Genomic DNA, 24,714 nt, shown 5'->3' on the forward strand with positions numbered 1-24,714 from the left:
GAGTCGGGGGAAGAGCCTATATCTGTAATGAAGGGGGCAAGAGTGATATTTGAAATCTCGCTATAGTTTCTCTTAAAGTCCCATACCTTCCTATTCGCTTGATTTGGGCTGGAGGGAGTCATATTGAGAAGGAATGGCACTGCCCAGTGATCAGACCATGACAGAGCGAATAGGAGTTCCTGTCAATAGTCTGGTATCATTGGAAAAGATGCCGTCTAGAGTATGTCCGGCGAGATGCGTAGGTCCATTCACCAGCTGGTTTATCCCGCATGAGGAAAATTGCTCTATCAAAGATATGGTATCGTTGTCATCCTCTCTCTCCAAATGATAGTTAAAATCCCCCAGAAGGGTAAAATTGGCTTTACTAATAAAATGCACTAGGAGTGTAAGTAAATCATGACAGAAGGTACTTCTAGGGCCAGGGGTCTGTAACATAAAACCCCAGCAAACTAAGCAGAGGGGGCGAGCTGGATGGTAAAATAGAGTGCCTCCTGGTTACCAGACGGAAATGAAAGAGGATCAATATGACATGTGTAACAGTCTATACATAGAATTCCCAAACCCCCACCCCTACGTTTCAATCGGTCCATTCTGGTTAAAACATAGCCATCTGGAATAGCCTCCACCAGATCTGGTCCTGAGGCGTCCATACACCAGGTTTCTGTTCTAAAAACCCAGGGGGGTTTCCTCTGTGTTACAAATTCATTGAAGGCAACCTTATTTTTTTACCAGAGACCTTGCGTTTATGAGAAAGCCTGCCGGGTTTTCTGAGGGTTCAAGTCTCTCCCTTTTGGTTTGCTGTCTCCTGAAAAATCTGCTACAGGCTGGTCTAGCGGAACTGCAACTACATGTCATGGTCAAAATATCCTCGGGTGGAAGAGTATGGTGGCAAAGGGAGGGCGGAGGTCTAAGAGTCAGCAGGCTAGATAGGCTTTCCTCATGTTCCTCAGAAGAAAGGAGAGGTCCAGTCCGCGCGGACATCGTTGAGTCTTTTTATGTGCAGAGCAACTAGAACGCTGCAGGAGAATCCTCCCACCCAGCTAAGATGGCCGCCGCTAATTTCAGGTCCGTGTGCCTCAGCCCTAAATCGGCTGGACACCAGTAATGAGTTCAATGCGCTAGCAAAATGGGAAGCCAACAGATTAGTGGCAGGCCCGGTCAATAGGGGGCTATTCTAAGTGCATTTTTAAATGTAATCTTTAAGAACACAGTGTAATAAAAATTGAGTATTTTGGCTTCTCAATCAGGTAACAAAGCGTGAAAATGAAAGTAGAATAAGCACACACCACACAACCTCCCGGCTTCTGCCTCAGGAGGGAACAAACATTCAGCAAAAAAATTGTGAGCAATGCCTGGTGGTCAATGACCAGGGTAAAATGTTTTCTGTATAGAAACATGTAGAAATGTTCACAAGCCCACCCCACAGCTAGGCTTTCTTTTTCAGTTTGGGAATTGTAATTGCATGTGTATATAGCTCTTACTACCGCTGACGAGGCGTTGAAGTGCTTTTCGATGACTAGCACGCTACTCTGCAACCCAAAAAGGAGTAGTGATGAATTAGTATAGGGAAATATGAAATTAATTTAAGTCATGGACATGTGAGTCGGTTTGGGTTGAAAAGGATACTGGTGGGATAGAGGGAAGGGTCTAGAAAGTTTTTATTTGGAGATCATAGAAGCAGGAAGAGGTTTGGGGATGAGGGGAGGGGAGGGGAGAGGGGGAGAGTTAGAGGGAATGGTTTAGAAATGGTTGTTTAGTAGACCTAAATAGTATGAGAGATTTGAGGTGATGCAAGGAGTGAAGAGTCTAGAAGGGCTTATTTTGGGGGTCATATTATTCAGACAGTTAAGGTAGAGGATACATTGAGAGGGGTATAGGGTGAAAAAATGGGTAGTGCATTGGAGAGCATAGATTAGGGTTTGGGATGAGTCGAAGAGTTGAGGTAAAGGCTATACTGGGAGGTATAGAGTGAGATATTGGATAGTGCATTGGAGGTGCTGAATTAGTAGTAAAGTATTAAATACAAAGATACCGAGTTACATTGGCTCCCTTTGAAGCAACGCGTAGCTTTTAAGGCACTCTGCCTTGTTTTCAAAGCACTGCACGGAGCTGGACCCAGATCCCTGCAAAAAATGTTTACCTGGTACACCCCTACCAGAACTCTCCGATCCGCCTCAGCCTGCCTTGTCATGGTACCTAGATTCAACAAGGTCAGGACGGGGGGGAAGATCCTTCAGAGTGGCAGCCGCTAAACTCTGGAACAGTTTGCCTGTCGACATTCGCCAAACATCGCAACTCCTTCCATTCAGAAAGAGGATCAAAACCTGGCTCGTTCCTTAATTCCCTCTCCGACAACCCGCTCCCAGTCTCCCGATACTTACCATCTTAGGAGTAATCTCTCAGCGCCAGGATACCTGCTAGGTGACAGCTGCGCTATACAAATGTTTTAAATAAATAAATACATAAGTACATGGAATGTATGTATGTATAAGTATGGTATTGTATTGAGATTTAAGTTGTAATAAACTCAGACTTTAAAGTGTTGCTGTACGTTAAGCTAATTTATTAGTTTGTGTAGATGTGTGTGTGTATATATATATATATATCTCACAGCCCTTGCTCACACAGACGCAGGCAGGCAGCCCCCACCCCTCTGCATGCACGCACGCACGCACACACAGGCGAGCGCATGCACACGCAGGCACACACATACAGGCACACAGACACTCGCTCACACACTCCCCCTCCCCCACAGTCACACGCACGCACACACACATACAAAGCCCGCCCCCCCGCACTCACGCGCACATGCTTCCCCCCTCCCCGCACTCGCGCGCACATGCTTCCCCCCCCCCCCGCACTCGCGCGCGCACATGCTTTCCCCCCCCCCCCCCCCCCCCCCCCCCGCTCAGTAACCCACTCACAAGCTTCCTTCGTGCGGCAGCTCTCCTCAGCTGCAGGGCCCGGCAGCAGGACTCTTCTTCCCTCCTTCGGCACCGGGGCGCAGGGTAGGCTCCTGCCTGCTCCGGTGCTCCAAACACGGCTCCGTCCAATCGCGGCTCTTCCGTGGGAGGCGGGGTAGGCTCCCGCCCTCCTACTTCCTGTTTCCTGTTGTCGCGCCGGCCTGCCTGACTTCCTGGTCGCAGGCCGGCAGAGTGACGGCGGTGATTTGCGGTATTTATTTATTTAGTTATTTATGCATTTTTATATAGCGCAGACTTTACCCGAAGGCGGTATTTATTTATTTATGTATTTATGCATTTTATATTCTATTATCTTCGTGTTATTTGGGAAGATTATGCAATCTGCTAGGCGTCTGCCCCTTCCTCTCTGGTCACGCACGCTAACGTGTTTTTTTTTTTTCATGCACGGTGTTTACACGCAGTATATTTTTTTCTCTTGATGTAAATTGTTCGCCGTGGTTTGGTGGGAAGTAAACTACTGCAGTTCAGGGAAACAACTGGAGCGCTTTCCAAATACAGCAGTTAAGAAATACAAAGTTAACTTGTCTAATTTGCAAGAATATGAGTAATCGTGATAGTAACCAACCGAGCTTTTTGTCGAGAGCCCTGTTTCTAATCTCGCTCTGTGACGTGGGACTGCCTGATAAAACGCAGCTAACGCGAGGGAAGTGGTCTGGGATTGTGGTAACGTCAATAGAGTTTTATACAGAGGTTGTCTTTTTAGCTTAAAACTGCCACTTTGCGGCACTAGGGAATTGTTCTGTAGCAGGCACTATCTTGGAGGTCCCTTTTGAAGGCCTGGGAGGAGGCAGTGGTCCGGAGTTTTTTTTTGTCCTCTCGCCGTTTGTAAATACAAAACATATTGCATTACAAATGCTATAGGTATCACATTTGCGAAAGTTATAACTATTGGCATTGTAAATGACGAAGCTATTAATTTAGCTATTTAAAAAAAAAGAAACATAAATAAAATCTTTGCCATTTACAATACCAATAGCTCAAACTTTCCTAATGCGAGACCTATTGCATTGCAAATGCTTGTCTTGTATGGTGGGATTTTGAGGTGAGATCCCTATCTAGAGAGCAGGTTCCTTTGTTGAATGTATTTGGTGATTTTATTCCTGATGAAGAGCGGCCATGTTCCATGTATCTTCTTATATAGCTGGGACTCCATGGTAATTTTGAGGTTTCTTACTTCCTTAGATGCTTTAGGCGGTGTTCCCACATAGTGAGGCCAGGAAGCGAGAGGGTCTTATTTCCAATCGCCACATGAGTATTTCCGTTTTTAAAGAATTCAGTTTGAGATGGCACCATGTCATCCACTTATCAATGGCTCTGAGGCAACTGACATTTTTTGAGTTTCCAATGTCTTTGGGGCTTTCCAGTTTAAGCAGCAATTTTGTGTCATCTGCATAGTTAAAGCATGTGAGGTGAAATTAATTGAACAGTGTCTGTAATGACTTCATGTAGATGTTGAAATGCATGGGTGAGATGATAGTCTTCAGGGACCCCTGCTTTTGTGAAGTACAGTTTGGATGAGAAAGGAGGGTATGGACGACATTAGTTCTGTTTTGAAGGTAGGGTGTGATCCAGTCGAGAGCAGTCTCCTCTATGCTGGCTCCATAGAGTCTTTGGATTAGAGTGTCATGATCAACTGTGTCAAAGGCTCCTGAGATGTCCTAGAGAAGTAGTGCAGAAATCTCGTTCTGGTCAACTGTGTTCCCATATTGCAATGAGGGTAGATTCTTTGCCTCTTCCTGTACGGAATCCTGTTTGGAAGTCTGAAAGTATGGAATTATCTTCAATGAATTGTGACATCAGTTTGCCCAGAAAAGGTCAATTTGTAATATGTCTGTAGTTGTCAGGGTTAAGCAGTACTAGGTTTGTTTTGTTTAGTAATGGGCGTATGTATGACTTTAAAAAATAAGAAGAAGAATAATATTTAGGTCTTCTGTTAATATTCCCGTAGTTGAGGAATTGCTGATTTTTCTTACTGGTCTGGCAAGAGGTAGTTAAAAGAACTTTCTTGAAGGTTTGTGGTGGACATGAGTCAGAAGAGCTGCTGGCATGCCTGCTTGTCTTGACCAGGTCCATAAATTAATTGTGTAATGAACACGTTCAGTTTGTGACAGACTCCTGTTCACATAAGCCACAATGTGTGTCTGCATTTTCACGACTTTTGTGTTGAGCCAGGATTGCACCCAACCCCCATCTGGTTTGCATCAACCCCAACCACAATCTCAGTATGCAATTTTTGCCCAAAATAGGCCATTTCAGTAGCGTTCTGAAATGCATGTTTGGTTTTCTTGAAGCTGTGATCACACTCCTAGGACCACCTAACCACAGCATTCCGTTTTTTTAAATATCTGTCAATGGTGCATTGACCATGGCAAAATCACAAATGCACTTGGAACAGTAACTGGCTATGCCAAGGAAGGACAGCATCATGGTCTCATTCAGTGGGGGACTAGTAGATAGTAAAACTTGTACTTCAGCCAGGTCTGGTGTCATTGCTCCATTCAGAGAAAACATGTCGGAAGAATTTTAGCTTTATTTTCGGAAACTCACACTTTTCTGCATACAATGTGAGACCATCAACAGCCAGTAAACAGCAGACTTGTGTCAGGGCTTTGTCATGTTTCTTTCGAGTGGCGCCAGGCACTCCTATATCATCACTGTAATTAATGGCATGAGTGGCAGGCAGTATTATGTGGCAAATGACATCCTGAAAGAGTTTGCCAGCTGATGGCACCCCAAAGCTTAATCGTTTATATCTAAAAAAAACCAGCATGGGTCGAAACTGTTGTACTGTACCTGCAATTTCCTTCCAGTTTAAATCGCTGATACCTCTTGTTCAAAAACAGGCGGGAAAAGACTTTGACACCATTTTGCTGTGTTGTAATATCTGCAATGTATAGACCTGGATGTCATTCTCGCTCAATTGCCTTGTTGGCCCTGTGCATCGCAACACAGAGGTGCACATCACCTCCACTGTCCTTCTTTAGCACTACCACTATGGGTGAGACCCAGGACGTGGGACCAGTAGAGCATTCAAATCTGTAATGTTTTAACAGCATTTCTGTTTCTTTTTCAACAGCTTCCTGAAAGTGAAAAGTAATTTGATAATGTTGTTGAGCAACAGGACAAAAGTCCTCAATGTGAAGCTGCACCGTAATGGTTTTAAGCTTTCCTAGTCTATGAAATAAGGACAGGAACGAACTTGCTAGGTGTGCATGTTCATTGTAGTTGATAGAAATCAGACCCATTATAGCACAGTGGTGACGCTGAGTAAACATGCAGTCGACAAAGTGCCTCTAAGAACATGTATCGCATTTGTCACAGAAACTTATTGAGTGCACAAATCACCGTAAAGTCTCATGGGGCTTGCGCACACCAGATGGAGAATGGTCTAAGCCTGAACCTTGTTAATTTTGGTCGAAAAGCCATGTTTTTAATTCCTTCCGGCAGCGCTTATGTTAGTCTTCTCTTGCCGCGTGTTTGCTACTAACAAACCTGGACACACTAATGGCATGGAAGCAGCCCACATGTATACCTTTTGTCTCTGAAGGCATAGGACTGGGTACAGGATTTGATTTTTTTCGGGGCGACATGTTTATTGATACACCACTGTCAATGATAAAAGGTATGGGACACCCACTTTGATTGTTATCTTAGGACACTCACCAAAGAAGTTTGGTTGTTCCAAGTGGCGATGTCTTTTAGATTTGGGCTCTTCCCTGCATGAAGCCAAACCTACAAGCGTACGTCATTTACTAGTAGACACCATCGCACAGCCATTTTCTTCACCGTCGCTCAACATTGATGTTTAATTGTCTGTGGACAAGGATTTGGATGACGAATGCCTTATTTCAGTATCCACTTGCCTCACTTGATGTCGCAGTTTGACCTTTTGATGCTTCTGGAACTTTCTGGCATCCGTTTTCTCTTCTCAAGGTGACTTAGTTGGTGTCTCTTTCACTCTACAAACCATTATGAAATGGTTCTTTCCTGCATCCCTTGCATGTTTGTCCAATGGTGGGATATTTACCTTCATGCGGAAAGGAAAATCTGCATCGAACACAATTTATTTTTCTTCGAAGACATCACTTTATGGCAATTGACCTTGTGTTCCCGCTTACTTTTCATGACCAATGCTGATTCATTCAGGGCTACTCCGGCCTCCATATTCGCTGCCTGTTGATCCGCACGTTCTTCTGCTGTTGCAGCCAAGAGCGCACTCTCTAGACTGAGTGTCTTGCGCAGTATATGTAGGCACCCATCGATTACGCGAAGAAGTATGGTTTCTTCATTGTTGAATTCATTGAACTTGCAATGCTGAAGTCTCAAGTGTTTCAGCAAATTCATTTGTTTCCCCAGCTTGCTGTCTAGCTTGGGTGAAGATTTACCTGTCATAGTCTGTTCGGCATTGGATTGAACTTGGATTGAACTTGGCCTCTAAAGCCCCTTAATCTGGTCATAAAATATTTGATCAACTTGTGGTATTTTCTTTATTGCTTCTTTCAGTCGGTCCTCTGCAAGATTCTTTAAGTAATTGATCTTCTTGTGATGTTTTTCCTCTAGCACATCAATGAAATATCAAACTTTTCAAACCAGGCAGTCCATCTGGTGCCAATATTGAACTTTTTGGTGATGTTGAATGGAAGCGGAGGTTTCAGGAAGGTGGCGGCATCATAATGACCTGTGGAACTTCTGCTGCCGAGAGCAGAGTCTGCTCTGGTTCCATCTACTGTCCGCTATGACCTGTCCCATTATTACCATCTCTAGGCCCCAGCTACAATCTTGCACCACTGTCGGGGACCCCAATGATGTTGTAGGGCCCCTTTTTTATTTAATCGGCAGGTGTCAGGTTTATATCTCACATATATTCATAGCTGCTCTCAACCTTGTGCATTGTCTTAAGCGCCTTTTAGCATTTCTCTGCGCTTGTGTGCTCTTACTTTTGGGACGCTTTTGCATTTGGCTGTCACTGCTTTCTTGGCTTCTGGTTATGTACACTTGAAAGTTCGATGTTGTGTGATAGCTCAGAATGTCTTCTTTCAGCCTTACCAGCAGGTTCAGGGTCGACTTTGGCTTAATTTTACATAGGCATTGGCCTTCAAAAAACTTGCACTGGCTGGAGTGGCACTTTCACTAAGGCACATGCGGCATGCACAAGCAGTTTGCTGGAACTCTGAAAACTGTCTGGGAGGGCACTGTTGGATCTTTTGGTTGCAGATCCCTGACTCGTCGCCAATTGTAGCATCTTCTCCAGTCTGGTAGCATGCTGATGACTACTCCACATACTAGCTCTGTACTGTACGTCTTTATTTTTCACAGTGCATCCTTTAGCTGACTTGCAATACATCACCAGCTTTATTTAACCACACCCCAACCCTTCCGTCATTCCTATGGAGTCCTCCGGGGACCAGAAGGGTTCTGCCATACAAATGTATACAAGACACTACACTACCTACCCAATTTACTCCTAACAGTTGTTTTAGGCTTAAGCTTTGGAAACTCTTTTATCCATTATTAGAGGAAGATTTTTGCAATAACTTTGCCCAAATGAGTCATCACAAAAACTTAAACTTGTGTAGTCTGCAACTTTGAGTTACCTACTAGACTAGTTTGGGGTGCCAATGGCTTAGGCAGATGGGAGACCTATTGCATTGTGGGGAAACATTTACCAATAGAGCTTCACCGTGACTGGGTTTGTTCTGCTCTTCCTTCCCACCTTGGAAAGGGATTTACTCCAGCCCTTTGCAGGTGCAAATTTCTAACCTTTTCCATGGGTTCTATTTTAAAGATGGTGGATACGGCTAACTCGTGTAAATAATTCATGTATCTGCTTCTGACTGACCTGAGGGGTTCCTTGGCTTCCGCAACACTTCTGTTATGTCTATAGTGCTTCATCCAAGATCATGGGTGCTAAATATCCTTAGGTTCCACCATATCCAAAATAAGCATTTTGTCTTGGCCCTCCCTCAAATGTTCATCAAATCTACAGCGTTTGGCTTCATAAGTTAGCCACCACGGCCTGCATCCACTGTGCTTGTCTGAAGCCTTTGTGTGTAAAATCTCCTGAGCACTCACCGAAGGCACGATGAAGGCAATATTTTCGCCGGAAGCACGTCTGTTCTGCCTCCCTGGAAAATGGTTTAGTGTTCTCCAGTCCTGCTCTTTCTTTTAAAGGCATCTGAATTTGAGGCATGGGGAATCTGTGCGAGGTATTCACTGGCATGGTGATGCCATCTTATTTTCAGTATTACTGTAAATTGTCAATTGCCTCTGACAGACCTTCCCTTAGGTCAATGGTTCTTAACCTGAGGTCAGTGAAGCCTTCTCGGTGGGGGGGTGGGAGGGGGGTCCACAACTACTTAGAAAATATAAATAATTTTAGAAGATTAACAAAATGTATATAAAAAAAGCCAAATGTCAAATTTAAAAAAAGTTCTGTAAATGTGAAGGAATTTTAAATTTGAGGGTTTAACTTTCTATTGAAATGTAGCATTTATTTATTGTTAGAAGTACCACATTTCTACTCGTATCCAATTAATTTCTCAATGTAGGTTCAGTTTGGTACACGTAAAGACCGTCCGTAGTAGGGCATTAGTTATGTTACAGGGCTAAAGTATCTAGAGGAACTTGGTTTTCCCTAAACAGTTGTGTACATATTGATCACTGTGTGCTGGATAGGTTACCCTTTCATCTGTGGGTAATAGTCAACATGAACTTGGCTACTCATAAAGTGTTTGGTATAGGGATAATGTTACAAATAATACAAGCTTGCTTTACCTCTGGTGGTTGTATGTATGATCGCAGTAAAGACTCTTTATATTCTTCTGAGCTACTGTGCACTTACTTTCGTAGCTCTAATTGTATACCTGATTATAGAGCAATGTGTACAAAAGAAGCTTGGATGATGACCACTCAAATTACTTTCATATGTCACAAAACGAATTCACCACTAACCCTTATGGGTTCTGGAGTTCTGGAGTAGCGTGCTACTCGCCAAAAAAGTGCTTCAACGCCCCCATCACGGGTAACGAGCGCTATATAAATGCAAACCTTTTTCCCTCTTCTATCCCTCCGCTATCCTTTTCAATCCAAATAACTGACTAACCTATCCACTATTCAAATTTCTTTCATATTTCACTGAACTAATTCAACACTAATCTTTTATGGGTTCCGGAGTAGCGTGCTACTTGCTGAAAAAGCGCTTAAACGCCTCGTCTGGAGTAGTTAGCGCTTTATAAATGCAATCACAATTACAATACAAGTTTTGTTTTGTAGCGATCTATGCAAGCAAGCCAATGTATGTAGAGTCTGAATCAATTCTATAATTTGGCATTAGTTTCTGCTGTGATCAATACTGATTTCCCAGGAAATTCTCCAATAATGGCAACATTAGATAATATATTGTAATGGTTTTGACCACTGTGTTATTTTGGAGAGGTGTTTATTACTAAAGTTGAGGTCTCCTCACTAAATTGCCATTTTTTAATAAGTGTCTTTTAGTTATGTTATGTTTATGTAATAAAACCATTTACAATGACTTTGCAAAACGGGCCCCTGTAAACAAAGTGTACTTTACAATAACAATGAAATTCACAATTTGAAAAAGAAAGCCTAGGCAAGGCGATGAAGAATACAAGAATGGGCAGAAAAATCTAGTACATGAACTATATAGTGAAATGTCAAATGGGAAAATATGCAGTACTAATGATATTGTCAAATGCATCTATTAAATATATTTTTTTCTTTAAAATACTTTAATGTTCTATAAACTATTAACAATTTTGTGGAAAGCATTACATATACAAAAATGTCCACAGATATGCACCAAATATTGTTACTGTTGTCTCAAAATGTCAGTGTATACAGATTTCTCACATCAATCCTAAATTACTTCTTGTGGTTTGTTTTTATCCGGGAAGTCCTGTCTAGAGCCTAGACTACCATTTCTGATCTAGACATTCAGATAGCATAATGCAATAGGACAACTGGCGGTATGTTGGCACTACGCATGTTTCGGCGAAGCCTTCATCAGTGTTCCATCACAGTATACACAATCTAATGATGGTTCCTCTGAAAAACCAGACTTTGTTTGGTAATAAGGATGTCATCACACGGAGAAATGATATCCCTATTTTAATGGTTGGTTATATTCAATACTAGTTGGTTTTAATTTATGTGGATGTAATGTTCCTGAAAATGCCAATCTGTGTGGGATCCAATGACCGGAAATACGGCCAGAGACAACTATAATAACATCTACGGATGAAAAACTGGTAAAGTGAACAATGGGGGTGTCTTAACAGGGCTGGATGTTGACTGTCATTGTCATAACCGGTCCTACGGCATCTGGTACGCGTGTCAGCCTGCAGATAACCCATTTACACCCATTGCTGTTGGACTGATACAGCTATTGTCTTTTAGAAAGTAATGAAGTTTGCATGGAAAAATTACTTTTAATATCGCTTGCTCTTTTTATTCAGTGAAAGCTTTTAAAATCGTACCTAACCTATTGTATACTGTACTTTCAGGTGAAGAAGATAAGAAGATTTGTGATGAACTAGAGAATCAGTTTCATCAAGGCATGGACAGCAAATTATCCGGAAGAAATCGTCGACATTGTGGGCTAGGTTTCAGTGAGGTAACATATTGTTTAAGCATCCTACATCCATCAATGTACCAGTGTTCTAATGTTGCCTTGTTGCAGTGTGCTAGGGTTTAAATAATTAGACTGTATATATTTTTCTATTTTATGGGCAAATGATTGTTTTGCTACCACAAATGTTTCTAGGTCTTGCGTGTGGGCGTGGCAGCGCAAAGCAGTGCTCCGCCCCCGCGAGAGATATTGTATTTTGTAAGATTTCTTAAAGGGACTCTAAGCCAATCCCCTCCTTTCCATTGGGTAATGTCAGCGTTTTTAGTAAACGCTGGCTTCCCATTGGAAAGGAGGGTTTTTCGATGCCGCCCTGTCCGTTTTTTGGGACGGTCCCTTGGACACCATCGCTTGCTTTGTGGCTGCTGTAAAGACTTTTCTTATCCGCTTGTTTATTTAGCAAGCTGATAAAGTCTTTACAAGGGCTGTCTGTCACGCCCGGGCTTTCCAGCCCCGGGCTGACATTCCGGCGGGCAGAGCGCCTGACTGGCAGCTGAGGAATGTGGCCGTGGGGGCCGAAGCCAAGGGGTCTCTTCGGCTGCTCAGAGCTGGGCTCCTGTGCGTCACTGCCAACTGCTGTCTCTCTCGTGTGCTGGGATGACTCCTGGAGTGCACCGTTCCGTGGGCTCTGGCTGCTGCAGGTTTCTCAGCTCTGCACAGGCGGTGGGGGGCCCGGAGACAGCCTGCCTGCCTCCCGCGGAGCCTTCATTGCGGTGCCAGCGCCTCTGCGAGTACAGCTGCGGCGCCTTCCGCTGTCAAGGCTCTTAAAGGTATTGCCACCTCCCTGTGCCTCATTTCTCCTACCCGTTCCAATTAAGAATGTAACTTAAGTATTAATAGAGGACACAGCCCCGTGGGACATCTTTGCGCTCTTGACATACAGCGGATACTTATTTTTACTCTTTTTATTGACCCTGGAAGTATTAAAGGCAGTGTGGATTTGAAAACCCTACGAGGTCAATTCCGACCCCTGTGGTGAATGTAGAGGTCCACAGAGCAGACAGACCCCTAACTGGGCAATCAGAAAACGAAAGAACAGCCGTCAGTCACTGTTAAATTACCGAACTAGACCTGCCCGTATTGAAGTCTTGACTTTAGGAATATTAGCGTGACTTAGGTACGGCTAGCGCTTTCACAACTATTTCTGGTCCCTTGTCGCCTCATATATCAAACCGCCCATGATTAATTTCCCCGTCCAACCCTTCTGGAATGCCAGTGATACGTACGTAATCAGGTGCGTAATTGAAAACAAGAGCGTGGATGCTATAGCTCCTCAGTGAGAACAGAATCCATGCTAGGTGCTAACTGGTGTGGTTTCAAGGCTGGTTGGATGGCTGGGAAAATGTGGGTTTTAGTTGAGGCAAAGGATTGTATCATCTAGTGATATATAATACATGCAGTGAGGATTTCAGTCTGGGCACCGAGTGCAACCCACGTCTTTCCTTGCTGACCACATTGCTTGGTCCTTGGAATATTTCTCTGTGTCCGTGTGTCTGGACTGGCACAGTCACCAGTTCTTGAAGCTCTTGGGAACGGGCTAAATGCTGATGTGAAGCATATGGGAAATGCGTAAAAAACGGCTCGTTTAGACAGTGTGCGTAGGACGTTAGCTGTCTGGAGTGCGCTGAAGCACAAATGATACGAAAACATACGCATCTCTTCCTCAGGCAGATGGCCCTGACCCCTCATCCTGCTAGACCTCTCAGCAGCCTTCGACACTGTATCTCACTGCACTCTAGCTGCCAGGAATACGAGGAAACGCCCTCTCCTGGAAACTCCTTCCTCTCCGGGAGAACCCAAAGGTTCAGACTCTCCCTCTTCATCTCCGAACCCACAGAGATCAACTGCAGAGTACCCCAACGATCATCACTAAGCCCCACACTCTTCAACATCTACACGGCCCCCACTCGCCACCATTGTCAGACAGCACAGGCTCAACAAAGTATCCTACGCCGATGACACACAGCTCATCCTCTCACTCACGAAAAACCCTGAAGGCAACAAACTCTGTTTCCAAGAAGGAATGAGGGACGTCGCCGATTAGATGAAAGGCAGCTGCCTAAAACTCAGCTCAGAGAAGACGGAAATCCTCATCCTCGGACCTTCCACCTCCGCCCTCTCCGACTGACCATGCACGCAACCTCGGCATCATCCTAGACTCCTTCCTCACCTTGACCTGTCAGATCAATTCCATTGCCTCCATCAGCTTCAACTGCCTACGGATCCTACGCAAGACCTTTAAATGGATACCCCTTGAATGCAGAAAAACCATAACCCATGCACTCATAACCAGCAGGCTGGACTATGGCAACGCACTCTACGCAGAAATCAACAAGACCCTCATACACAAGCTCCGAACATCCAGAGTGCCGCAGCCAGACTGGTACTCGGAACCCCTTAACTCGAACACATGGCCCAACACCTACACAACCTCCACTGGCTCCCTGTCGAGAAGAGAGTAGCCTTCAAACTCCTCATTAACGCCTACAAATCACTCCATAACATCGGACCCAAATAACTAAACTAAAGAGTCTTTCCTCATACCCAAAAGGAACCTCCGCTCTGCCACCCTCGCAAACGCCCCCCTCCCCGGATCCGCAAAGCCAGAGCGTGTGGCAGAACGTTCTCCTACGTAACAGCCAAGGCCTGGAATGAGTTACCAGTCACCATCAGACACTCTCCCACCCTGCACACCTTCAGGAAAAACCTCAAGACCTGATTCTTTGACTGAGCTGGAGCTTCACCCTCCTCCCCCAGCCCCTCCCAGCGCCTTGGGATCCTCACTGGTGAGTAACGCGCTCTAAAAACACCCCAATTGATTGATTGGAGTAATGTCGATGACCAATCACTACAACTCTTATTGAACAATATAATATGCAACTTGCTGAGCTTTCACTTAGGAGACTTTGCCACATATTCAGCAGACGCGCAACTTATAAGCGCCTCGCCAGCAAGCTTAATTTATTCTACCACCCCGAGGGATAATCCTGAATTTTATTGACGAGTTAATGTAAGTCATTTCCTCAAACTCCAATTCCAAGTACCACAATTTTCCTGGGTGATTTTAATCTTCACTGGAACAATGCAAACGATCATGGTGTAGGAAGTCTTAAAGCATTTCTGGCAGACCAAGATTTATCCCAATTCTGTGACAGTCCAATGCACAACTAGGGAGAGACACTGGACCTCATCATAGCAAAATCAAGCATCATTTTACTAGAATCCATCACCCCATGTGACTGGACTGACCATCACAGCATCATCTTCTCCATCAATATCGTAGTAATTCCAAAATGGTGTAAATCATCAAAAACTAAACAATGGAAAGGAAACTTTCAGAATATCAACCCCATCACCCTGGTAAATCGATGTAACTCCGCCCTGACCCCTGCAACACGCAAGCTAAGAGTTGCTGAACGATTATGTAAATCAGCACCCACAGATGTTTACCTACATCGCCGTAGAACGTTAAGGAACTCATACAACAGGAAGATTCTTAAGACCAAGGCAGACTTTTAGAACCCAGCTGAACCAAGCAATTACCCGTCCAAAAAAACTCTTCGAAATTGTCAAGCAACAAACTCTCAACACATCTAAATCTACGGATCTAAACGACCTGGCTACACCTTCTTGCGATGATCTTGCCAACTTCTTACGTGAAAAGATGAAGGTCATCGAGCCCGCCATCCAATCTAAGAAGGCCCTCCCACAGCCTCGGGCCAAGGATGCTAATGGTCATTCACAATTCAAGTTCCTCATCAGTTTTCCACGGGAAGTCACAAAAAAAACGCCTCCTGGAACACCTTTGCACCAATCTCCGAAGAAAAAAAGTTATAACACTCTTCTGGGAATCAATCCCTCCAACCACTTCTCCGACCCCCTTCCTCCTGCCCATTTCAATATGATAAAAACATCCATCCTACTACTATGGACAAAAATTGTAAACGCCTCCCTGAGGCAAGGCTCCATACCAGACTGCCTTAAAATAGGGTAGGTTACACCTATACTTAAGAAATCCGACACATCCTATCTGATCTCAACAATTACCGCCCTATATCTAACATCCCCACTTTGGCAAAACTGCTGGAGAAATGTGTACAAATACAATTATGCAACCATATTGAGAACTACAACCTCCTAGACATTCACCAATCTGGTTTCCGCCTAGGTCACAGCACAGAATCTGCTCTCACACACATAATGGATGGCATAATATTAATGCTTGACAGCAGCAAATCCTGCCTGCTTGATCTATCCTCTGCTTTCGACACGGTTAAACATGACAACCTACTATCACTATTAGAAGGAAGGAAGTGCCTCTCGGACACAGTGTTACGATGGTTCTCCTCCTTCCTTAATAACAGGTCTCAAAGAATCAAGATGAAGATTGCACTCTCTCAACCATCTGGGGTTGACCTAGGCTTTCCCCAGGGCTCAGCCGTCTCACCTATTCTTTTCAACCTACTAATAGAACCCCTGGCTAACTCATTGAAATGAGTGAATATCTTATATCACCTGTATGTGGACGACACCCAACTGTATTTGAAAATCTCTGCTCCAGAAGACTTCATCTCCATCAACGCTATTCTTCTGAACACGCAAAGCTGGCTCATGAACAACCCCCTTATGCTTAATACAAAAAAAGAGAATTCATTCTCATCTCCCCACCCAATCACACACCAAAGATAGAGCAATGGTTGAAACACCCAACAGCCATGGACTGTGCACCCCTCATCATTGACTCAGTGAAATCCCTGGGAGTCACCATAGACAAACACCTGAATATGCAGTCGCACATCATTAAGGCCACCAAGGGAGCCAATTACCAGATGAGCTTACTAAGGAAACTTAAACCCTTCCTCCCTCAGACCGACTTAAAAATGGCAGTGCAAGCCTTATTGTTATCAAGATTAGACTATGGAAGCATCACTCTCTGTGGGCTTCCGACATACAAGCTGGCTCCCCTGAGGCCCTCACTTAGCGCTGCAGCAAGATTGGTATCAGGATCTAAAAGAAATGGCCACATTTCCTCGACTTTAAAAAGGCTGAATTTGCTGCCATATAAGGCAAGAATACAACTAAAGGTTGCTTGCATGACCCACAAAGTACTTTATAACAACACACCCAGTTATCTAGCCCTAAAGCTTGAACAATCCGGAGGTTGCAGACAACTGAGAAGCGCTAGTTCATTACTTCACAATCCTTTAATAAAGAGAGAACTGGTTGCAGAGCCTTTTCAAGATTCGCTCCTAAGATTTGGAACTCATTTCCTCCAGTGGTTCGGGGAATCTCTTCCTTTACCGCCTTCAAAAAGGAGGTAAAAATTCTCCTAATGAACAAATTTACATCCTAAGATATTACGATCCTCTTATAACTGGTTACCTTGTGTGGATTGTAAGAGGTCATTATATGGCACCCTTCTACAACGCCTCAAACATCGGAATCCAAGGAAAAGCACTGGAATGGATCACCTCGTTCCTCACCGGAAGAACCCAGAGGGTCCGCCTCCCACCTTTCAAGTCAGAGGCCACTGAAGTCCTCTGCGGCGTACCACAAGGTTCTTCACTCAGCCCCACCCTCTTCAACGTATACATGAGCCCCCTCGCGGCCATCGCACGCCAACACAACCTCAACATCATCTCCTACGCCGACGGCACTCAACTAATCCTCTCACTCACCAAAGACCCTAGCACCGCCAAAACCAACCTACATGAAGGAATGAAAGAAGTAGCCGAGTGGATGAAGCACAGCCGTCTGAAACTGAACTCAGACAAAACAGAAGTCCTCATCTTAGGCACCTCCCCCTCCGCCTGGGATGACTCTTGGTGGCCAAAGGCCCTTGGAAAAGCACCCATCCCGACGGACCACGCACGGAACCTGGGTGTCATCCTGGACTCTTCACTCTCTATGAACAGACAAGTCAACGCCGTTTCATCATCTTCCTTCAACATTCTTCGCGTGCTCAAAAAAACATTTCGCTGGATCCCCACCGAAACCAGAAAAACGGTCACCCATGCACTTGTTACAAGCCGCCTGGACTACGGAAACACCCTATATGCCGGCATCACCGCAAAACTCCAGAAAAAACTCCAACGCATCCAGAACGCATCAGCCAGACTCATACTAGACATCCTGCGTAAAGACCACATCTCTAGTCACCTGAAAAACCTACACTGGCTTCCTGTCAATAAGAGGATTACTTTCCGCCTCCTAACCCACGCACACAAAGCACTTTACGAACTCGGACCCGAATGCCTCAACACACGACTTTCCTTCTACACCCCCTCCCGCCAGCTACGATCCTCCAACCAAGCCCTTGCTACCGTACCTCGCATCAACAAAACCACCATGGGAGGGAGATCCTTCTCCTACCTCGCAGCTAAAACCTGGAACTCACTCCCCGCTCACCTTCGTCTCACTCAGAACCACCTAGCATTCAGAAAGCAACTTAAAACTTGGATATTCGACAAGTAATTCCCCACCCTTCTTCAAGCGCCTTGAGACCCTCCGGGTATGTAGCGCGCTATATAAATCCTTTGACTTGACTTGACTTATGTTATCTTATGCCTATGTTATCACATACTTCTTACCTCTTTTGTGAGTAATGATGAATATCAAATGCATGTATACTACCTACTTTCCTATGTCTTTAACTATATACTGTAAAGCCCTCTGATACCCTTGTGGGTCACTTTCGCGCTATATAAAACTTTATAAATAAATAAATTGGACACAATCTCGATTTTGTGGGACGCAGTATTCCTGCCTGGGCCTCAATCACTGGTGTGTAGGATAAACTGACTACGTGCCTAACTCTAGCAGGGCCTCTCCAGTGTATAGAATATTGCACCCTCCAACTGCTGCTGGAAGTCTACCATGCAGATCAGGATGTTAGGCGGTACACAACATCAGTCGCTTCTGAGGCACTGCCATCTCCCTCCTTCAGGATACTCATCCGCTTTCTCTTTAAAGCAGAATATTCCTATATAATGGAGTATAGCCATTTCTTTCTTATGTGATATTCTATACCCTGTGTATGCGTTTGCTCCAGCCCCAATCTGTCAAACATGATCTTCTAAAAACACACTGCATCTATCTCTCCTTCCGCTTCAGTGAGACTGACCATGCAACCTGTAAGTACCTAACTGCATACCTGACATTTGTTGAAATTTCCCCTCTTGGAAATATGGGGTTTTTAACTGACTATGCATGTATAGTCTACTGTATTCTAGGAAGGGTCTCTAGGTCCAACAGACTTTAAATTGATTCATGAAACAAGAAGGGTGTGATCTCAAGGGTTGCAGCATGGATTTTTGGAAGGGGACTATTCCAGACCAGCACCTGTAGGATTAAGAAATACCTTTTATGGTATGAAACATGTACTAAACCCAGAAAAGAAAGAAGACGCTTGCCAAGAGAGGGGAGTAGTAGAATGAGATATGTAGATGCTAAGCCCTCTTGGCTTTTAATTATCAGGCAATTCACCTTAAGCACAAACATCAATAGTATTTATTTAGATTTTTCCTTTGTGAACAATATTACAACTAACAAGCTTGGGGTGTTCTTTAATGCTAAGATTCTGCTTCTGTACTTCCTGCCCAAATTAAAGGTGGTGTACGCAGCTGTGTGTATTTGTGTTAACATTGTTTTGCATACAGCCATCATTGAAAGGGCAGCAACACGTTTTTATGTAATGTAAAGTCAAGCAGCCCAAAAGACATGGTTTGACCGATGCATGTTTAGGAAAATAAAACAGACTGTGTCAAGAGCACTAACAGATGGATTCACTGATCCTTGATGACGGGCTAATGAACAGATTTTTACTAACAATGGCCTCCTAACTTAAATTACTGGAAATGCTATGTGTATAAATCTGTTGGGCAAACAAAGGCCTGGCATGTGTTAATGAGATAGCTTAACGGAGCAATGGAGGTTGCTGCTGATATGTTTAATTTATCCTTTATAGTGTGACATTGCCTTTCATCCTTCCGAGGACAAACGTGCAGTTCTAAGTAAAAAAAATAAAGAAATTGCATTTTTCATCTGTCGTTGGATACCAACCAGCGCACACCCACTGTAAAACGTCTTGCACACCCTCTCTTATTAACGTACAGCTGAAATACGTCATCATCACTTGACTTTTAGGATGCATTTCATCCAGCTCTTCTAATCCAAGATTTTGTGCCATGGTGAATCTTCTAGCAAGCCTTCATCTATGCAAAGACTGGAGGTACCTTGCTGGCAGCCTATCAGGACGGGGCAGGAGTTGATCCAAATTCACCAGCTCTATCCAACCTTCTCATAGGACTGCAGGCAGCCTTGCTTAAAATGCATCGTATCCCGAGCTGATCGCTATCTTTAGACATGCTGCGCTGCACGAAGCATGAGTAGCAAGTTTGTCGAATTGTAAATGTGTGAGAGGACGTAATGAAAAGCGCCCCCCCCACAAGGCAATCCTGTCAGTGACCCCTTTTCTTGTGCTACTGTCAAGCACGCTTTGAGATGTCAGCACACAGGTCGCGGAAAAGTAATCACCCAGATTGACAGATTTGTCCAGTCCAGTAAATCTTTGATCTCTTTAAAAATGTATCATAAAAGCACAACTTCATCAAATACCTCACATAAATAGACAAATACATTGTATAAAAACATTTAAAATCCTGGTGAGCTTCGAGTGTCACTAATACTGGGGCCAGTTAATGTATGTAAAATGTTATCATGCTCAAGGCATTTGGGTCAATTCGCAGGCTCACAACTTTCTCTCTCATACAGGCCTACTCTCACCCTCCCTCCGCACCCCTCGGGCGTCGTTCCCTTTGCACCCCTCGGGCGTCGTTCCCTTTGCACCCCTCGGGCGTCGTTCCCTTTGCACCCCTCTGGCGTCGTTCCCTTTGCACCCCTCTGGCGTCGTTCCCTTTGCACCCCTCTGGCGTCGTTCCCTTTGCACCCCTCTGGCGCCGTTCCCTTTGCACCCCTCTGGCGCCGTTCCCTTTGCACCCCTCTGGCGCCGTTCCCTTTGCACCCCTCTGGCGCCGTTCCCTTTGCACCCCTCTGGCGCCGTTCCCCTTGCACCCCTCTGGCGCCGTTCCCCTTGCACCCCTCTGGCGCCGTTCCCCTTGCACCCGTCTGGCGCCGTTCCCCTTGCACCCGTCGGGCGCCGTTCCCCTTGCACCCGTCGGGCGCCGTTCCCCTTGCACCCGTCGGGCGCCGTTCCCCTTGCACCTAATATTTTCTAGTTACAAGCGATTCAAAAAAAACTGGAGTTATCTGGTAAGTGTAGAGCATCCAGAGGCTCTAACACCTTACTGCTGAAACCTCTGTAATTCTAGAAAATGAAAGTGTATAACCGAGCCTTCACAGGTATTGCCCCGAGAATCTTGAACTCCATACCCCTGAAGTCATACTCCAGACCTCAACTGCTTCATTTAAGAAAGAAGTTGCAATTATTTTGATGACTTCATTTCTGTTAGATCTCACAAACCTTACTCTTCGATGAACTCTACTCCTAGACATGATATATCCCATATTATTTACTCATGTTTGTCTTGCATATTAAGTTTGTAGCCGTTTTTATAATGTGGACCCTGAGAGAATTTCTTTGAGGATTTTGTTACACATGTGCTGTCCTTGATGATGTTGCTGTCTATTCTACCTATATCTAGGCCTGGACAGTAAATTCCGTTCCGCTCGCGGAATTTCGCGTTCTGCAGAGAACGCAAAATTGGCCAAAATTCTGCATTCTGCGACTTTGCGAAATTTTTGGCTTGTTCGTGTTCTCAAAATGCGTGTTCGCGAGATATTTCCCCCTCGATCGGGCAAACCGCAATTGCGAACAGGAAAAAAGCATCGCAAGCAAGCAATTGTGCGTGTTCCCGGAGATTTTTTACCGTTTCGCAGAGATTTTTTACCGTTTCGCGGAGATTTGCGTAACTCGATAACGCAAATTCTGCCCACCCCTCCCTATATCCAGAACAACTGTAAAGCGCTCTGATAACCAGAAAGGGTCAAGTTTGCGCTATATAAAACTTTATAAATACATTAATCTGTATTCAATATACCTTAGATGTATGCCTGTAACACACCACTGGTTACCTCGTACATAATTTAAGCAAGGTTTCTCACTTTTCCTCCTTTTCTCATAGCTGTTGGTGAATCTTGCTATATTAGCCGGTTTATTTTACAGTGATCAGTTTGTTCTGTACTTCCTGTACTTTTTACTGTTAACGCTTTCTCATTCGAGTGCTTAATTCTTTTAATGGCTTGCTTTCCATCCTCAAAGTGATTGAATTCTATGATCGGTTTACGTTTGCACATGTTGACTGCAGTAACAATGTGAGATTGCACAATGTTTCATTTGATGGTTGACATAAGCAGTTGAATCAGAGCTTTGTGATCACTGTTTCTAGCTTCTGACTTTGTGTGTATTTTTAGCATATTTATACATCTATATTCATTTAGTATGTATGTATATGTGGAAGGAGGTGTGGTGCAGCAGCCAGGGTGGCTGGCTCTGCAGCCCAGTGGTAACGGTTCGATTGCCGGCAGCAGGTTAGCCCTGCACCATGCGACTCTGGGCAATAGCTCGCTTAATCTTTCCGACAGCCCCCAGCGCCTTGACACCTTTAGGGGTAATTGTTCGTGCTTTACAAATTCCTGTATTTATGTATTTGTTTATTTATATGGGAGTGGGAGGCATGAAAAATGAAGCATTCTAATGGGCTAGTCCCGAGTGCTGCGAGTGGCTTTCTGCATCATGAATAGAAATGTTGCACGGCACATTTTAGGACTCGATCCCTGTGTCCTGAAATCTAAAATGTCCAATAAGGGTCAGAGTAGGGGGTACCTTGACCCCTCTGACCATTGTGGGAGGAGGTCCTAACAGGAATTCCCACCCTGGACAAAGTGCAAAAAAGATGTTTGCCTCTCTGTTGACTAGCTGTACTCTGCGCAACCTCTTCTTTGCGAAAATTCACAAGATAACACTGGACCAAAAAAAAAAAGTCGGGTGGAGTGTTTGTTGGGCGTAGGTCTGCCCTTCTGGACTGGAATAGTTTGGTATGGTATTCAAATCTTACTTCACATTAAAAAAAAACGGAAATTATCAAAACCAAACGTTAAATGTCATTATAGTAATGTGAAAAAGTCGGTTAAATAGCACTTTAAACTAAAAATTCAGAAGTTGGCTGAAGTAACTGCATTGCTTATAAACCTTACATATTACATCACTCAGGACTTGTCTATGATTTCATTGATAACATCACTGATGACATCTGAAATAACATAATTACATCGTTAATGACATTACTATGCATGGCAAGTTATTGTTACTTCAGTTAACTACAACTGGTGAATTTCAATGTTTTTGGGGGATTTACAAAGATTAGCCTGCTGCTTGTGTCCTCCCCTGTACTGGTGTTCAAACAAGGATGCCTTTGTGCTGAGCTGAGTAGCTCTGTCTAGCATGGGATTTGTACAGGAGGCATTCCCTTCCAGTACAAATTCCTACACGTAGACAATCTCAGTGTTCATATTTATTGAATGTGTGCTGTGAACTGCAGCACACATGCAGTATGTTTATGTTTTTGTTTTTGTATGGCAAAAGTACATCTTTCCCTTTTTTGCACCTACTTCAAGTAGGTGTATTTATTTTTGTTTTTAAGTCCTTATTGGCTGTCGGATTTGTAACAAGACTGCACTTTAGCCATCTGAAGGTTTAATTCAGCTGAGTGGGCCTGGGGGATGGAAACAACCTTGTACTGAATTAATTCAGGTTTTCTCTGCATAATCATAGGAATTTTCCTCATTTTTCATCATTGGCAATTGTCTCGCCACACCTTTTGCAATGGGGTTCTTTCCCTTTAATAAATGTAGTGAGCTTCTTTGGTGTCAGGTGTCTTCTGTATGAGGTATAAAAATGATATTTCTGTAAGAGAGCATATTTCATAGCGCAGTATAAAAGATTCAGAGAAGCTTGCCCTGAGTTTAGTTAATCCTGTGTTGTAAAGGGTCCTTCTCATTGGTGGTGTGGGGTCTTCACGTTTGAATCCTCTGAATTCATTTAGTTTGAGTTTTCCTTTCACATCTGTATATGTGCTTCCAAAGGCTTAGTCTTGTTTTTAATACTATGATGTCCTCGTTTACGTATTAGTAAATAGAATTGCATATTAGAGCAGTAATGATGAGTCTTAGAAATGTTGAACTGTGCTATTATAAACGGGGTGATGCGAGTTGGACATTTCTAAATCTAATACTCTGGCATGGTAATGAGTGATGATAAAATCCTTAACTATTAGTTGTTTTTCATTTTAGAATGAGGATAACGCAGAGGAACCTGTTCATGTTGTGCGACCGCCAAGCCCTTGTAGTTCAGATGCCTCCGAGAGTGAAAGTGAGTCTGTGTCGTCGGAATCTGACTCCGAGGAAGAAGAGCTTGCAGACAAATGTCAATCCACCAAGAAAAGTGAAGAGAACAACCCGCAAGACAAAAAAGGAAATTATAAAATGAAGTTTGTTAAATCCAGTGACTCCTAATTGGTATTATGTTTTTTTCTGTATTAAAATTAAGCCTGGTTAAAATTATTCAGATTCGGAATTCGGCTTCTAGCTCAAACCCAGATATGGTTTCATTTGAAGAAAAGTCATTTTCTTTGGCGTGGAAGACTGTGTGGAAGGACTATTGCTGGAAGATTATAAGCATGTTGTCACATAACAATCTGATTATGTGTATCATAAGTGCATTTGGTCGTTTTTAGGATAACTTGAGAAAGAAAGCACGAATACGGATTATGAATAGGTCATACCTTTTTTAAAAACTGTAATACTAATTTGTTTTATGTATTTTTTTCTGTCCTGGTTACTGTTATAAATTTTTGCTTCAATACCTGATTGTCTGCGTCCCTTCATGTAATGCCATGGATACTGATGAATGTGTAGACATTAATGTATTTTGTGAGACCCACACTGGTGCTGTTAACAACAAAGAAGCAGGAAAATGTATTGCTTGTGACAAACTGAACCACATGCATTAGAGCAGGTCTCAATCATTTTATTTAGGTCAAGCCTGGGCAGCGCATGTGCTGCTCT

At 43.9% G+C, this 24,714-nt stretch overlaps 1 protein-coding gene across 1 annotated transcript in view; it reads left to right on the forward strand.

Moving 5' to 3' along the window:
- C2_1H11orf58 (chromosome 2_1 C11orf58 homolog) overlaps positions 1-24,511 on the forward strand; it is a 75,580-nt gene extending 51,069 nt beyond the window's left edge. Inside the window, exons 4-5 of the mRNA XM_086956038.1 lie at positions 11,510-11,619; positions 23,941-24,511. Of these exons, the coding sequence (XP_086812164.1) occupies positions 11,510-11,619; positions 23,941-24,162 (332 nt within the window). The 3' untranslated portion in view covers positions 24,163-24,511. The remainder of the gene's footprint in view (positions 1-11,509; positions 11,620-23,940) is intronic.
- Positions 24,512-24,714: the final 203 nt, after the last annotated feature.

This window comes from Lissotriton vulgaris, chromosome 2_1, assembly GCF_964263255.1.
Source record: "Lissotriton vulgaris chromosome 2_1, aLisVul1.2, whole genome shotgun sequence".
In the NCBI taxonomy this organism is placed as follows: domain Eukaryota; kingdom Metazoa; phylum Chordata; class Amphibia; order Caudata; family Salamandridae; genus Lissotriton; species Lissotriton vulgaris.